At 35.5% G+C, this 18,128-nt stretch overlaps 1 protein-coding gene across 1 annotated transcript in view; it reads left to right on the forward strand.

Moving 5' to 3' along the window:
• The window catches only part of SNX29 (sorting nexin 29), a gene marked incomplete at its 5' end in the record, with an annotated part of 130,981 nt that extends 113,989 nt beyond the window's left edge, over nt 1-16,992 (forward strand). Inside the window, one exon of the mRNA XM_059826604.1 lies at nt 16,863-16,992. Within this exon, the coding sequence (XP_059682587.1) occupies nt 16,863-16,992 (130 nt within the window). The remainder of the gene's footprint in view (nt 1-16,862) is intronic.
• Between the last annotated feature and the right edge of the window lie 1,136 nt (nt 16,993-18,128).

Consider the following 18,128-nt stretch of genomic DNA (forward strand, 5'->3'; position numbering starts at 1 on the left):
GATTTCTTTCTGCTTCCTGTGGTTGGAAAGTTTAGTTCTTCCTTGAAGGTCAGGTTGCTCCCCCCCCCCCCATTTCTAGTGGAAGCAGTGACAAAGGAGCCCCACTCCTTTGAAGTCCAGTTGTAGAAAAACTCAATTAGCTGTCCATTTTCTCTGCTGGGATTTTTACAGCAAACATTAGCCCGGTAACTGAGAATAATGCTGCTTAAGACGATGAATTGTAAAATGTAAGTTATAACTACCATCCATTCCCAAATATATCATACACAGATATAAAGTCAATTTGTACAGCAAGACAGATATTTAAAATAAATGTGGAGATCACTTGTTATTTTAGTAGAAGGAGGTACCTAGTAAGTTTTTAGACATCCAGCCATTGCACTGAGAGAATATCTAAAACCATTTGCAGAGTTCTATAATTTAGGGTCTAAATGTGAATAAACTCATTTTCTGTTGCTCATCAGAAAAACCACATTCCTTTCAGTATACTTACTGCATATTCCCCTGACTGTCAAATATTTGTCAAGGTGTATTTGGTTAGCTAAATCATATACTATTTCTAATTGTAACACACACAAAAATATCCTGCTTCTATTTTGTCCATACCTAATTCATAAACAATAGATGCAATATTCTGTAAAGCTCCTTATGCCAGTTTTGAATCTGGAACAATTTTTTGCATCCTAGCTATCAAAAGTGGAATACTAGAAATGCTAATATAATTGAGTGCAGTACTTCAAAGTACCTTCCTCATTCTTGATAGCATGAAAGCATTTTACTATGGAATAAGGTATCAAACAATCAGTTTACCTTTTTTTTTTTTTTAGCTTTCAGTAACATTGACAGCTGTCTTGAAACATTTTCTTTGTAATGTGGCATGCTTTTCCTAAGTGAATAAAAGAATAAAGTTGTTCTTGTCAGGCTAGCCATAAGTTAGCTTTACCTGCTATTCAAATACAGAATTAATGTATGTTTCTTGTAAGCATTGTGGTTTTGTACCAGTGTGCTCACTTTACCCTCTTTTTACTGTCTATCAGCACTGGTTAATTTATATAATGACATACAGGAACAGACTTTAACCCAAGAAGATGTCATTATCACAATATGTTAGGGTGCACAGCACAGTGTCTAGGTTCTAGTTTAAATTAATTTAACAACAGTGCATAAAACCAGAAAAGTCCAGATTGCAACAGTAGGCAGTTGTTCACCAGAGTAGTTCTTTTAACGGGAGTGACTTGTCCAGAAAGAACTTTCAAGTGAGGTTTACAGCCTGGAGAAGCGTACTAAAAATGCCTTAAACTGGTAGTTTTCACAAAATGTATTGTGGAAGGTAGAACAGTAGAATAAAAATGTATCAAAGACTCAGTAGGATTTCCTCGCAAAGCTCAGGCAGTCCAGTGTCGTGCTGTGATTGAGGACTGGGTGACTGAAAACCTGAGAGTCTACAGGGAGTTGAGGTCTATATTGAAATAAACAAAATGTGTAATGAGGGCAAACTGAAACATGAAGTAGGTGAATTGATTTGAAAGAGATAGCTTGATGTGTAGGTTGTTAATGCAGGAGAGAATGGGTTTAGATGGGGAGCTGTGAGAATGACTTGACTTCTGGGCAACAGAGGTTTGACTCAGCTATGTAGAATCAACTCAGTGCAGGAGTTTGTTAAGAGAACTAGGCATGAAGAGAAGAGAAGCAAACAATAGCTGGGAAAGTACTGGGTAATAAACTGTGTTGTGGCTGTTGATGTGAGTTAATAAAGAAAGAAAAACTGGAGAAGGTGGGGAATAAGATAATAAATGAGTAGAGTAAGAGTAGAGGAGCGCTATAAAAAGTAACAGAAGCAAGAGACTGAATTGGACAGTTTGGACTGAATGAAGAGAATGTATGTGAAAATGAGGTGAAAAAGGAAGATGATGGGAAAGAATGAAAAGAAGGAAACATGGAAACACTCTCTTACATGGGATTTATTTTCCTTTACTGGATTTTGTGCATGCAGAAAAGAAGCCATTTCATTAGAATTGATTGGGATTTGCTTTCATTTATTGAAATGGCAATGGTAGCTGAAATAGGAAAAAAAAAAAGAAGAGGTTCACCATAGGCATAGAAGTTTTACTTAAATACTATGCAGAAGGTATTTTGTCTTTCCTTTGAAAATAAGCCTTGAAAAAAATATATACATAGGTGATTCTGCTATTTTGAAAGATTCTTATTGGGTATAAAGATTCAACTCCACCTAGGATCTTGGTATGAGAAGGTCTGGTGCAATGAATATTCTGCATTCAGTTGTTACCCCATGTATAGAGCAAACTAAATGACTGGCAAGAAGAGATTCCTCTATTTTGTAAGTCTGACCAGCTTTGTGGTCATTCAGTGTGCCCGTTCTCTGGGTACTGGGACAAAACTTTGTCTGTCTTCCTTTAATCCTCAGATCTATAAGCTCTCATTCTCTCCTTTTCTTACCCTAAATATATTTTTGCGAAGTGCCTTTTTTTCTTCACCTAGCAAATAATTTAACTTCCCTTTAACTAAGGAATGAACAGGTTTTTAAGTTGATAATTTTATAAGGATGATCCTTGTTTTTTCAGAGTATCAGCCTTGTTAACAGCCAGGCCAAATGATATTCACCAATTGCAGCTAACATGGCTTAAGTCACATTTAACTTTCATACCTCTAGTTTTAACTCTTTCCCAATGGTGTTAAACGTATCCTGAATATACAAACTGAGAGTTAATGAGATTATAGCATCACCAGTAATGGGCAACTAAAAGCCAAGCTGTTGAACGGAATTTTATTGGGACTATTTGAAGTTCTTTTTATTTAATGTTTTGTCTACCTCTAATGGAGAAGATACTTTTGTATTTAACTAAAAATTAAGATTTTCAAAATGCTGCTGTGTAATTCAGGATATCTAGATGTAAAATTCCTTTTTTTTTTTTCAGTACTAGAAACTTGGAAAATGCACAAGCAAATGTCTTCTATCTTCTGTAACTTCGTCATCTGCATACTTTTAAATAAATTTTTGCTCATGTCAGCATTCAGTAGATTCTAAGGTAATTTATATGTTGATTTATTTTTTTTTCCCATGCAGCAGTATATATACACTACTCATCCTGAAACCTTAGAATCCGTATCCATATTTCCTCAGTAAAAAACATTTCCCTTGTACAGTTCTAAAACTTTGTGGTCTCTGTTTATTGGTATCAATATACTGTAAGTGGATGTATAAAATTATGAAATGTGCATGTGTGGGGCATATGTGCATCCTCACAAAATTAAATCTAGATGGCAATTTTAATACGATTTAAAATACAGACATTTGTGATATCATCTGCATCAGGGTACTGTGCTCATTCTCTAGGAAACTGAAACACTTGCCTAAGTAAGCTAACCAGCAACGCTTCCAGATGCAGTATTATGGTTGATTATGACCTTATTTGTATCTCTGATTCATTGCAGCATTCTGTTAGTCTTTTAGTTGTGTGCGCCGCTCAGTCTATGCATGTTGTGTAGCTCAGCCAGGCTTGCCCAGAGCCTCAAAGTCTGCCTGTCAACTCAATTTACCAGTCTCTCTTTGTTAAGTTAAGTCGCATTGAGAGCTTGAGATAGGTGTATTCTCAGTTCAGGAGGCTCTGCAGTGGGTTAAGATGCTATTTGTCTCCAGATGGAATGCCATAGTGTTACACTTAAATCTTGGATAAAACAAATGCATGTTTTAGTTCTCATACAAAATGATAATCAAGAGTTGCAAAATATAACACCGAAAATAGTAAAATACAAAACAATGTACATAAGACTGCTTTCGATTAATCTCCTAGTCTGCATCTGGCTACTAACAGTTGTAAAATAATGACATTTGAAAGAGATTGACACATCTAGAGGATTGATAGAAACTTTTCTTGTAAGCACGTAGAATGTATTTCTACTTGAATAGCTAAGAAGTCTTACAGGGCATTTCCTTTCTTCCCTCCCTTCAAATAACAGTAACTATCAAATTTTCAGATTTTTTTGTGTCCATTAACAAGTATACATGATTTGTAAAGGAAACTAAGTCTAATACTCTTCCTTGCAATTGTCTAGTTATTTCTTTTTATAGTGTAAAACAAGTTTCTGGCATGATTACTGGAGTAGGGTTCTTTTAAAAAAATTGCTCCGATAATATACCTGATTTAAGAAAAAGGGGTTTATTTTCTCTGTATTTTCCTAAATTCTCTAGTAAATGAGACTAGACATGTCTGGACACTTTATTTCCTAGTTATTCTCTCTGTCCATAACAATTTGCCCCATTACTTTGCTGGAGCTGACTTTTCCAGAGGAGGAGAGCACAGAGAAGTTTGCAACTCAATCAATCAATAGTTGAGAGTGTGCTAAAACATTGGGATTGTAAGCAAGTGCAGATGCCTAAATGTTTTTGCTGTCCCTACTGTGTGATGGTGTTTACCTTCCAACCCGTGGGAGCTCTCATGCTTTAAACTACCAAAGCTGTATCTTTCTGTCCCTTTTCAATCAAAGTTCTAAATATTAATATAATGTTTTAAAATGGGCACAGAATTTTCAATGTAAAAGGTCCACAAACATATAGAATATTATGTTACATCCTAATACATATTTTTATGTAGCATCTAAGTCATCAAAGAGCACCAGACTAGCCAAAAAAATTGAAGTGAATATTTTTATTTGATACAAAGATAATTTTTTCTCAGTGAAATTTTTAAGCTACTCAGCAGGTGAGAGTACATTAAATTGTCTTTACAGTGACAGTTACTAGAATGCATACAGAGTGGTAAATGTGGATGATAAGAGCAGTTTATTGCACGTTTGTTCAGGACTGTTTCAGGTACCTCACTGCTTCATGTGTCACATGTGTACACCTGACATATCTCTGCCATGTCTGAATAATGTTCTTCTCACAAAATTTGCCCTTCTTGAACCAGTTGCCTGGCCACTAAGTTACATTACCTCCTGGTTAGTAGAATCTCATATCAGACTTCATGACAATTATAAACCTAAATCCACTTAATTATGCTGTTTGCCATGGCAGTAGTATTGTCAAAGAATACACATTAAACAAGACCACAAATCTGCATGAATTCCCTGTAATGAAATTGTGGCTTTCAAAGCTTACTTTTTGGCCTACTAAATCCTGCAAAATAGTTTGTAGTATTTATTCTACAGCTGCACTTAAACTAGCTGATCTATAATTGCTTGTTAAGTTTCTCTTTAGGGAGATTATTTTAAGAAAATTGCCAGCTTTAGATATTCACAGTCAAATATCAGCATATGTAGCTGAAGATTGCATAACAGCTAGTTCAGGAGATATATTCTGGAGAACTTACAGGTAGGGGAAGGGAACCATCTGCAGGTCTCTTACAGAAAATAAGTGTACCACCAGAAAGTTTTGGAAACTATTCATATGAACATGTTGTTTCGTAAGAAGCCATCTGGTCAGCCAGAGCAATCTATGTGCAAGTGCAGATGGATATGAGAGCTCTGGGATCCATAACCCTTAGCTACCATTCATGATCTTCAAAACAATGCCTTAGAGGAGACCCCTTTTGATGATGGATTATTCCACTGTGTACAGCGACAGCTCGAATGCTCCAAAATCTGATCTCTTTTTTGGAATGGCAGAGTGCTGGAAAAGCCCATGAAATTTCCAGGAAGAGAAATTTTCAAAGTTAAACACTCCATACATCTGAAAGCAGATTGCAGGTAGGTAGTGTAGCATGAAGGCTTTGAGTAGATGGGATTGTGTACTTTCTTTATTGAGAAGTTCTCATAGCCCAAATCACTTCTAGTGATTTTTTTTAATTAGAATTTGAAATGTACAACTGAAGAGGGAAGTATTTATTTAAATATACGTTCACAAAATGAACAGAAACTGATTAATGGAACTGGAAAAACCAAATCAAATAATATCTTACAATGTATTTGTATTGTATTTATACTACATTTGGAAGTTGCATGCCATTCAACTGTGGCACTTTAAGAGGTTTTTGAAGCCATACTATTCTAACAAAGAGTGAGGTTATTTCCACTCATGACTTTCTTCAGTGTATTGAAAGGAACTTGAGGGCTTCTGACTTACTTTAACCAGTCTGCGTGGCAAAATATATCACTTAAAACTACACTAGTCTGGCCTGGGTGACATGACCTGAACAAAACTCAGTCTGGAGATACATGAGAAGTTCAAATCTCTACTTAGAAAAATATTATATAGAGTCATGAAACTGATAGACACAGTTTATAACAGATAACGTCAGGTACAAACAACAGTGGCTTAAATTCAGTGTATGTTCAAGAGAAGGTCTTTGACTTGCCATTTTCAGCTTGAATTCTATTGAGAGAAGCTTGATGAGATATTTGCCAACAACGCAGAGCACCTAAAAAATCACTTTTAATCCAAGACTTTCTAAAATACGGAAGAAATCACAGACCAGGAAGTGTCTATTCAATATACAAAGGCAGCACTCTCCAGTGAGAGTATGATTTAGTGGATTTATTGTGTAGAAACCAGGCTCTCAGTACCATGACCTAATAGGTTAGCTGTATCTCCTTTTAGTCAGGGCAATAGACCTGTGTTCTCTCTTCAGTTCCCAAACACCCATTGTCTTATTGCCAAATTGTCTTTCTGATACTCTGTGAAATGGAAAGTGAGATTTTTTTCGAGATATCTGATGCAGAAAAAACAACAAACAGTTCCTGTAAGTCACTGCATGCTTTCATTTCCTACTGATGAGAGTCACAGTGGGGCACGGCAAGCATCAGTCAAGCACTGTTTGTGTTCTGTAGCTTGTAGATCAGGCCTTTGTGCAGAAGTAATCACTCTAGATTAAGGAAGGAGTCCTTTTCATATTGGGTGGTTCTCTGTGACATTTGCAAACTTTTTTGGCAAAAGGTGACGTGTGCAAACAGTTTTGACGTAGTGCATTTATGTAATCCATTGTCAGAAATATCGCAAGCAAGCTCTCAAACATGAGTTTATGACGTTTGCTACAGATCTCCTGAAATGTCAGTGTCTCAGTTCAGTTGCCCTGGAGGAATCTGTTAGGGAGGAAAAAAAAAGGGGGAGTAAGTATTGAAAATACACTGTTCTTTAAATCAGAACACGCGTGTGTAAATATACTCCCATATGTAAATTTTATATAATTACTAGAATGGCAGACTTAAAAAAAAATAAAAATTTGCTAGTGAAACAAAATGACTTTAAAATTTTTCTCTTTGTGTAATTGTTAGATTTGAAGTATTGCAAGAAAAACTATTCTGTAATGCTTATTTCACTGGGAATAAATCCAAAGATTAAGTTTAATTACTTTTCCACAGTGGAAAAGATTTTGAGGAGTGAAAGAGGCTTTGCTGAGAGATGGCTATATAAGCTTAATTCTTTTCTCTTAGCATATGAAACAGTAAGGAATACTCATGAAAATGTGGTTTAGAAAAATCTATCTATACATCTTACATTGCAGTCTTCCAGTGCTTATTCATGCTCCTTTCTGTGCAACACTGACAGTAATGGATAAATGGATGCATCCATTCAAATACATGAAGCAAATAATCTTCATAAGGGAGATGTCTTTGTACTTGTGCGTGTACTTGGCTTTAATCCAGACCATAACAAGTTTGTTTATGCCTAGCTGCACAGTTTTTCAAAAGGAGGTGTGTTATTTCTTTTCCTCATTTGAACTTGTATTGAAAAATATTTCAGCAGCCATCAGTTTCTCATGTGAAAACAGCATGAATTAGCTACAGGCCATCACTGAAATTCAAAACATCCTACAGAAGCTTTGTTCCTTGGCTTTGTTAATCTGCCAGCTATAAACATAGTCCATTCAATTCTGTTGTATATCAGATGCTATTTTTGTGGTGTATTTTTAATATGTTTGGCGCTTCTGTGGTGACAGCAGAATCCATGAACAGTTAGCTGAAGGATTCTAGAATTAACTTGGTGTAATTATAGACACTCATCTATTAATAACAAAGATTAATGGTATGCATGCATACTTCCCTGCCATATCACTTTTCCTCATTACAAATGAGTAAAGAAAGTGATTGTTGCTAGTTTTTTAGGAATATTCTTTAGACTGCTTCAGAGGTCTCCGAATATGTTCTCTGTAGGACACATTAGGCCAAATATCAGCTCAGAAATGCAAAATGACCTGAACTGTTGAGGTCTGTGCAGAAGTAATAGAGGTAGCTTCATCACACAGTTCTGGTTCATCTGCAGCATGCAGAGATTGCACAGATATCCTCTCCACGCTTGTTCCACTTACTGTTTCAGTATGGCCCTAACCCAGGGATAACATGACTGGAGTACTTTGCATATTTACAACGTAGGTCTAAGTATAACATCAGGCTATTCTTGTCATGATGATGTAGTCAGAATAGCTACAGATTTCTTAATGCAGATCTGCTTTATAGTGAAACTGGCTTCTTCAGTTTACTCTTGCTAAAATAATCCAGTTTTAGACAGAAATTACAGGAAGGATTTTTACTGGGATGGCTGCTGTCACTGTCTCCAAGAGCAGACCAGAGTAATTTTTCTTCAGATATTCACATATTAATTACACAGTGCCCCAGAGTTTGATTATACCAACAGCAGTATGAAGGTTTATTTTTAGATTAAGATTTTAAAAGTGTAACACAATTACACTTAACATTAGGAGTTTATTAAAACACATGATATGTGGTAAGAAGCAGAACCACTAGTATGTGGGTTTGCAGGGATTGCTGTTCACTGTAGAAAGTGTTAGAAATCTGTGCCTTGTAAACAGCTTACATAAAATTGCTTAATTTTGCAACTGCAAAATGAGCCAAAGAGACTGTTTCTTACTATTCGGTGTCTATTTTAACTCTGAAATCTTGTTTCTGAAATTTTATTCTAACCTTTAAGAACTCATAAATTAATTCTTTATAAGAGATTTAATTTACTAGTCTTAATACGCTGGGTAAGTCATAAATATACTGAACAGCTCTGAATGTCTGGTTCCTTTAAAAATCTTTCAGTAGAAGACTCTTACATATTAAAAGAGATAAATCCCAAAGCACTAGCTATTCAGAATAGCTAGGTATGACCAAAGGGAAATAAAATGGGTCTGACTTGCGTTGTCAGGCAGACTGAATATTTTATCATATTTTTACTGTTAGTGCTACAGCTGAGTCAAATGCATCTAAATCCTGAAGACTCCAAGAAAATCCAGTACCCAGCTTTTTCTAAGCACAGGGCAGCTGTATGTATAAAATTAAAAATGCTTCATGTCTAACTGTAGAGGAGTTGTTATTGCAGTCAAGTTGATGTATATTACCTATGCACCTATGTAAGGCATAGTCTTCACAGTGCATCAGCGTAGAACTTTAGTATTCTGGCAAGGAGAAAGTTTATTGCAAATTTTATTTGTTTTTATTTTGAACTCATTGGCAAAGTTGCATCAGCATTACAGAAGGACCAAGATGATGCACTTTTTAAAGATTCTGAATCAGATGATACCTGGAGAACTGACCGCAAATTTCAGGAGCTCATGGCCGGCAATGTACTGTGCATTTAACTCCCACTGGAGTCGGTAGCAAATTTTGCTTCCTGTTAGCCTCATTTGGAGTTGCAATTAAAAAAAGGATGAGCCTATATTTATCATTGCCATTTTCTTTCTTACAGAGAAAATAACTGAAATCTGACTAATCAGAAAATGTGATTTTGGATGCCGATTACTGTGGTCTTCTTTTGCTGGCCAACCTGATGCTTGTTTAGTTTCTGTCTAAATCCATCAAGAATGTTGCATCCCAAGGTGGCTCCCTTAGTCATTTACCGGGCAATGTCATACCTTCTTTGATTAGCTTCCCTTTTTGTGTTGGATTAGATGTAAACATTAGTCCTTGTCTTCATTACCGGGAACAAAGTCAGCATTTTCCTTGTTATTCTGTTGACAGTACTCAATTCTGTACTTTATTTACATATTTTCCCATCTTGATTACCTTTGTTTACTTGGAGAGTACAAGTCTAATTCCGTTATGCCAAGTCTCAACTCCCTCTCTGTGCTTATGTTTCCAGGTGCAGGTGCACTGTTTTCTATGTGCTGTCTATGTGCAATTTGAAATTTTTTTTTTAGTTTAGGAAAACTAAAAATAATAGGCTAAAATTAAGAACAATCAAAGCTCCCAAAGGTTGACATTAAGACCTATATTTTTGAATTTTTAGGTCACGGATCACTGTTAGTATCAAGCTTATAGTTGGAGTGCAGTAAGTTGCCCTTAGTATTTAAAAATTAAAAATAAAACCCAGAAAGAGTGATTGCTATAAAGCACTGTTCTTCACTTGTGTTATTGTTAACATATTTTCCAGAAAAGAGTTATGATTCTGTAGCATTCTAGCAGCAGTTTTAAAGTTTGTTCATTTTTCACATTCATAGCTATTATTGTTAGCATGACATCCATTCAAATCTGGATCTGCCCCTGAGAATGGTCATGTCAGCTCTATTCTGCCTTGTTGCATATGTTAATATCATGCTCTAATCTTCATGAGAAATGAAGATACTTGAGAGGAGCAGCTGATACCTCTTAACTTGATGGAGCAATTAAAACTCAAGCACTTGCTTGGAAGATCAAAACAACATGTTTTGATCACAACTTTTCTTTATGATTCCATTTGCTTTTATGGTAATTTTAAAAGAAGGGTTTTGTTATTAAAAATAAAGTAATAATGGTAATTGTGCAGGTTGTTTTTTATGATGGGCAGTTTACTTGCAAAACTCAAAGCAAAGACAGCTAAGTTGCATTATTCCCATGGAGACTATTTAAACTATGTTGAAAAGCGTAAATGCTAGTGCTTGTGGGCAAATATTTTTGCCTGGCTGAATTTGGAGCAGAGTCAAGGAGCATGGAGGGGACAAAGCCTCTCAACAGGGAAACAGCAGATGACTAGCTACACTGGGACCATGACCCCCAGCTCAGAACTAAAGCACCAACAGCTGTTTGCTCCCTGAGCAAATGGAAATGTAGGTGGCAGATTTCCAGAATAGGAGACGGATAACTGTGCTGCATTACCCATGAAGCTGAATTATGTGGTGGCGAAGGTTAAAAGTCAGACATGGTGAAGTAAGGCAGGAATATGCAACAAGTTTTTAATTGGAATTAGTCTGACTAAGTACATTAGTGAGCTCAGTACCAGGTAAATGATAGGGATGAACAGGTGGGAAGAAATGTTTTAAGCTTTCAGATTTTTCTTCTCTGTGATATTGGCAAAATTAGGCAAATTAGAGGAGATGGTAAATCTTTCTTTTTTTTTCCCACTGCTTGGCATGAAAGGTGCTCGACTTTTTGCATTTTTTGTTCTGTGTAAACTAGGGGTGGGTAGCTCGCAAGTATTAATATATAACTCCTTTTACTGGCTTCTCATATGCTGGTTTCTGAGGACACACTTCCTGTAAACTCTTTCTGTTGTCACTTCCAATGCCAATCGTATTGATTATGGGCTGTTTAAGAGCTAATTTGGTAATTAAAGTTGTCTCCATTCCATGTCATTTTTGCATGCAAACAACTTGTGAATATGGAGGAGGAAGTGCCTGGCTAGTCACTGTAATGCACTGCTGTCTCAGCATATTGAAATTGCTACTTATCAGACAAGAGTTTTACTCCTTTTATTTTCACATATATCATGCATTGTGAATCCTGATGCATGTCTTCTGTTTTTAGTTACCTCAATATTTTCAATAAAAATGTATCCTAGATCTGTCTCTGCTTTCCTTAAAGATGATAATTACAGTACTAGCAGGAAAAAATAAATCCAGGTATTCAATGAACACTGTTCTTCTGAAAGCAAATCCTACATTTTGTTATTATATTAACAACCTTGGAACGTGTTCTGCTTCTCAACCATTTGTTCATTAAATTACCTATCATTGAGAAGCAGTAGATTATACTGCTTACACAAAGTCAGCTAACCCCCAACAGAGTAGAATGTTGGTGATTTCTAAATGGAAATGGATGGAATAGCCAAACTTACTGCCTTTCGACTAATCATTGAAATACACAAAACAATTATATCAATTATAAATAAATAGTGTATTGTGGTTAACTTTTTCTTATATGTGGGTTCAGTGGTTTCTGGCTTTCTAGTTAGTTGTGAAGGGATCATTTGCGTGAGTACCGTATTTATGCATTGTGTTATTCTAGCTGGGGTACCACAAAAATTGGAAAGTAACCATTCCCAAAGGCAGATGTCATTATGCATTAGAAAGCCAAGCAACGAGACTCTGGGTGTAAGTATTTCTCGGACGTTAGCTAATGAAAGGTCATTTTTACAGGGTACTGAGCATTTCCTGAATGAAAAAGAGTGTATTTCATCCAAAGTTAATTGTAGGTATTATTCATTTTATAGGATCTAACTAATGGATACTAAACATTTACTTGTACAGTAACCATCTTGTTACACCAACTTCAAAGTAAATTTAGTGGAAGAAAAAAGAGATCTGATCATCAGAATTAGGTACAGTGTCATGGTTTACAGAAAAATTCAAATATCAATGCAGATGATGTTTATGAAGAAAATCTTCATGCTGATATGGAAACTGACTTGTAGCATGAGAACATTCAAGTTAGGATCATTCAAATTATAACAAATGGAAGCATGATTATGTGTAATTATTTCACAGCAAGAAGAGATTGAATACGTCATTCTGCTGTAGAAGTATGTATGCAGAAGTAGAAGGGGCTGTATATTAATAAAACAGTTGGAGAGAATATTAGAATTAATGTTTTTCATTCTTGATCAGTTCAGATCTAATCTTGATAGGAAATGACTATTCAGTTTTTTAAGCTGACAACTTTGCTCTAATAGTGTCTTCAGGATTTTCAATGTTGAAGTGTACTATAGAGGGTTTATCTTACCCTTATCTTTCTATCTTTTCTGCTAATAGTTGACTATTTAAATATCCCAACTCAGTCATTTGTATTAATAGATGAAGGTCACTGTTTCTCATTTAATAATTATATTTCATTTCTATAAAATTGGGAGTGATGGCAGGAATGTGGGTCCAATTATTTTTACACTTCAGCAACTGGAAACAAGGATTTTACCTAGATCACTGCAAAGCATGAGTTACTAGAGTATATAAAATGATTTGATGAAGTCAGAGTCTTAGTTAATAATGCCACTAAACAGGTGTTTTAGCTGATTTTAATTGGCAGAAGAAGATGCTGAGATACGTTGTATTAGCAAGTCAAAATTAGTTGTCATCAGGAGATAAGGATCTCTTAATATAGTATAGGCATTGTTTAATACTACCTTTTTCAGGAGGCTGTCTGCCTGAATCAAGTTTACCACATTAAATATTGGGGTTATAACCAGAAATTAGTTTATTATCATGACAAACAAAAATATTAATCACACAAGAAACTGGCAAAAAAGTCACCAAATTTATCAGCCAACTAATGCCTTTCTTCATGAGGCATGTTTAATACAACTCAAGCAAAACTAGAATCATGAATGTCTCGAGAGATGCATTTACATGTGATATCTATATGAAATACCTGATCCTGAGCTTTACTACACCCCCAGGATGTGCTTATTACTTCTGTTCTCTGATCTCTGACTGGTACAAAAGTGTTTCCAATTGCAGACATGTTATAGTATTTTTATAAGAAACCTCCCTCTCTAATTTTATCCTGAAGAGTAGACAATGAGATGGGAAATAAATTTCTTCAAGTAAATGTTCACAACATCAGCTAAGAGAATATTGCAGTTCCATATGCTAAGTATGTAAAGAAAAATACACAAAATGCAGTTTACATTTTGATACACAGAGAGCAATAAATGAAGGGTATGAATAAACTAGAAGCTGCTTAAAAAGTCCAGATATTTTAAGCTTTTTTCTATAGATGCACCTCAGGCAGAACTTGACACCAAGACAAAATCAATGAAAGTGAATTGGTATCCAAACAAATGCTGGGCAGATCAATCAAGAATGCTTAAAAGCTAACCAATGACCTGGTGGGAAGAATGAATTGATTGCCTCAGTGGGTTGCTTTTTTTCTTCAGAATGGGACAAGGTGAGAATGTAGACAAGAACTTGAGCCTTTAATACTTGGACATTCCACTGCTGAACAGGGTAATGCCTGGCAAGCATCCCACTGCCTGCCAGACTCAGCCTAGGAAATTAAACCCTGTTAAAACTTCAGTGGCTAAGAAGGTAATAGAATGAAAAGAAGAATTTTATATTAAAACTGAACAGGTGTAACTCAGACAGATGTAGACTTAAAGAGTAAGTGCTTACCACAGGGACTTGGAGTAGCTGTATAATACCCTAAACTTTTTTCCCCATACAACATCTGTTTCCATGGAAGTTGATCAATTCAATTTCAGCTCCAGTTTCCTTTTTCATGCTGGATGCATGAAGATCTAATTCCTGAGATATAAATTGGTTTCTGTAAACCTACATAATGTAATTATTTGTCTTAGAATTTGGATTGTGATTATAAAAATTAGCTTAGACATTTAAGACAAATTATGTCTAATTTTGTTATTAGATATATCTCGTTCTGGAGTAGCATCATTCAAATTAGCAGAATTACTTGCAATTTTTGTCCTTCATTCACAGACATTGGTGTTCATGTAATTATCCTAAGATGATCTTGTTACCTCAGCCATGCCTATCAGGACAGACTGGTATTAATTCATATTTCTTCATTTTAGGAAAATTAATTTTGCACCTTTTGCACTTTTTTCCTTTGAATGGCATTTTTCCTCAGAAGGGAGAAGTGACTTTCCATTGGGCTGACACTAATGTCATTTTGTGGACATGCCAGCAGGAGGAGCTTGTGTATTAAAATGTACTTTCAATAAAGCAATCACCAAATTATAGTAGTAGCACGTAATGCTGTCCTTTCTTCTGCAATGTAAACTACCATGTATCCGTAAAGTAGCTGTCTGTCTGCCTGGTAAAGCTGAAGTACTACCGGCAGTGGTCATCATGCTGGTAAATCAACCTATTTTAGATTGAGAAAAGCCCAATGAGGTGAAAACTTAATTTTATTCCATTGTATATTTGATATTTGGATGCTTTTATGTTTTACATGTTCTGAAAAATACATATTTAACACAAAATCACAACCCTCTGAAGCTAATATCCCATACTGTATTTTACGAGCATTAGAGTATCAACGCTGCATTGCTGCAATTTTATAAATAGTATAAAAATAATGAGTAATAATATTAATGTTACTAAAAGAATCCATGCTAATGAGCACAGCTGAAATTGGATTCACATGATCAGAATTCTCTACAGCAACTTAGATTATTGCTGAGTGTCAAAATAAGAAATCATAGGACCAGGGTTGGAAGTCAAATTATCATTGGCTACCAAGAATTAATAACATATGCTAAATTATTTTTTAGAGTTTTAGTGACAAGAAAAATAAGGAATTAAAGATTTAACTTGTTAATCTTGTTATTAAAGAAGGGGAGGATGTATACCACAGGTATTTTATGCAATTTTTTCATGCGAAGAACTTCCTAGTTACCTAGGAAGTCTAAATGCTATAATAGGAGTGCGGTGAATCTTAATTTAGAAAAATCCTTTATTATTTAACTAAGGTTATTTTAGACTGTTCTGCTCAGAAATTTAGACACTTAAAATACACTGCCATTAAAAACCATGATTTTATTTTCTGTTAATGTTTAGCATCTGAATTGGACACACTTTTTCTATACTGTTTTTTTTATTATTATTTTAGTGAGTAACAGCCAATGTGTGCATTGTAGTTACAAAGCTAATGGCTACCAGTGATACCGCTGCCTTACCTTGCAGAAGTGCTCTGCTTCCTGCAGGTGAATTTCCCACTCCGTCCCAGGACTTTTTAAAGGTTTTTGCTTTGCTAAGATCTCTCCCATGTGGGTGCTTAAAATGCTCAAGTGGAGCCTGAGTGTCCTTATGGCTTTTGCAGGGCCGTCTGCAGGAAGGTCACTCTGCAGGAAAAAGGGAACTACATAGAGTAAACTCAGGGGTTGTTTTAAAATATATCTGTATTTGTTTAATCTGCAAAGAACTGTAGATGAGCAATTCCTCCCTTATAGACTAGTTAACTCACTCTGAAGATAGGTATTGTAAGGATTTTTTTAATTTATAAAAATAAGCTTGGCCTTGCACACTGTGTAATTTTATTGCCTAGCTGAGTTGCAAAATGCAAAATCTAGTTTTATTTATTGATCTGTATGTAAGCAGTATAATTAAAAACCATGTGGAGTCCTCTAAAAGAATGGCAAAAGTACAATGCTATCCCTTTATACTGTAGTTTTCCGAGGAGTCTATAGCCTCTGAATCTCACCTAGGTAAGCTGGAATTTTCTGTTACTGCTTGTTGTTGAACTTAATGTACTTCTTCTCAGAGTCTTTTCCAAAAGGCTCATTCATGTAAGACTGTAGTCTGTTGTGGGTCAGAAGAGACTGAAGAATTCCCAACAGGGATGTATTACTAATGTACTTCATCATGTAATGATACATCCATTCATAATTAGAGGATTGTTAAGTAGAGCATCATCCAAGCTCTTGTCTATTTTGCTTGTACTTTTACCACTTCAAAATGCTTTTCCCACCATTTCTGAACTGCAACTCATAGAGATACGCTTTTATCCTGTAATTTGCAATCTTCCATAAAGTATTGAAAGTTCTACTAGTTCTCATTTTTGAAAGAGCCCATTTGTAATTCACACTTGAGATACCAGTAGAAAGAATGCAGTTCTGTGTGGTTGAAGATGTGTGCTGTACTTTGCAGTCATGTGCCAGGCTCTCATAACATCTGCTTTTTTCATGTTTGGAGTAACTACAGAATAATTTACATATAACACAAACTAGCTACTTCTGTCTTTATTTCTTGTCTTCCTAGTGATATTCCACCTTCTGGAGAACCAGTAAGCAAAAGCAATCGCTCAAGAGTGACTACACGCTTCCCCAAACTATCTCGCAGCCATCAAAGAGATCCACGAAGCCTGGAACCTCAGAGTGGTGATCTTTGACCCTTTTTCATAATTGTGAATACTGGCACCACGTACTTTTAAGTTGTTCTGTGATTCCTTCCTAGCCTACATTTATAATTTAAGCTCCTGAAGAGACTACAGCTGCATCAACTTAAATCCTGAAAAGAGACATTCATTACTAAGGGTCATATCCTGATTAACTACTTTGGAAGGCAGTAATCACTTTCCCAAAGGAATATGAGGGCCCTTCACAAGGCCTCGGCAAAATGATAGGCATTTTGTTTTGTAAAGCTGCATTGCACATATTCTCCTTTGTTCTTCTGAAGTTCTTCTGATACTATGAATTCCTTGTTTGTATTGTGTTCTCTCCCTTCTACATGTACATTTTCCAGAGAGACATGGGTATCATGTAAAGACAATTTTTTTTCCTTAGAAGAACAGTTATGATTATCACTACTTAAGATGTCAGAAAGATGTGCTTAAAAGAACCTCACTAATTTATTACCTTTTGTAAATAGAAAGACTGGGGTTTTTTATTGTAAACCTCTGACACACACAAAAGTTTTTAAAAAACTTGACCAAGTAGATGACAAGGGAAAAACATTACAGGTGGAAAAAATAGCTTTTGTACATTTCTAGTTAGATATTCTCAATAGCTTTCATTTGTGGGAAGTAATTCTTTAAAATCAGAGCATGTAATAATTTTTTAGTGACGTTTCAGTCTTGATGTAAGGCTGGGTGCACTAGTATTGATTTCTACAAACCACCACAAGGATACACAAAATTAGCATGGTACAAAATAGTGTTTTCAAGTCTTGGGTTATATTTTGTTATTAATTTGTTGCTGATGTTACAGAACAGTCCATCATTAACAGGGCAGGGTGGAATTCTTACTCTAATTTTGTAAAACCCTTCACATGGTGATACTTAAAAATTGCCTGTAATGAAAGTGCCTGTTACCCATCACCTCTTACTGAAAAGTAATTTGTGATGGTACTATTGTAAGAGTAACTAAAAAAATTGACAAGAATTATTACAAGTGATGGAAGGCCTGACACGGATTAACTGGAATCCAGTTCACTATCCATTAGCTGCACTGCCGTAGGCAGTTAATTATATGTTAGCTATCTTCTTCTCTTCATTAAGTTTAAGCAGTGTACACTCAAATTTTCTAT

Source organism: Gavia stellata, chromosome 18 (assembly GCF_030936135.1).
Source record: "Gavia stellata isolate bGavSte3 chromosome 18, bGavSte3.hap2, whole genome shotgun sequence".
Lineage (NCBI taxonomy): Eukaryota > Metazoa > Chordata > Aves > Gaviiformes > Gaviidae > Gavia > Gavia stellata.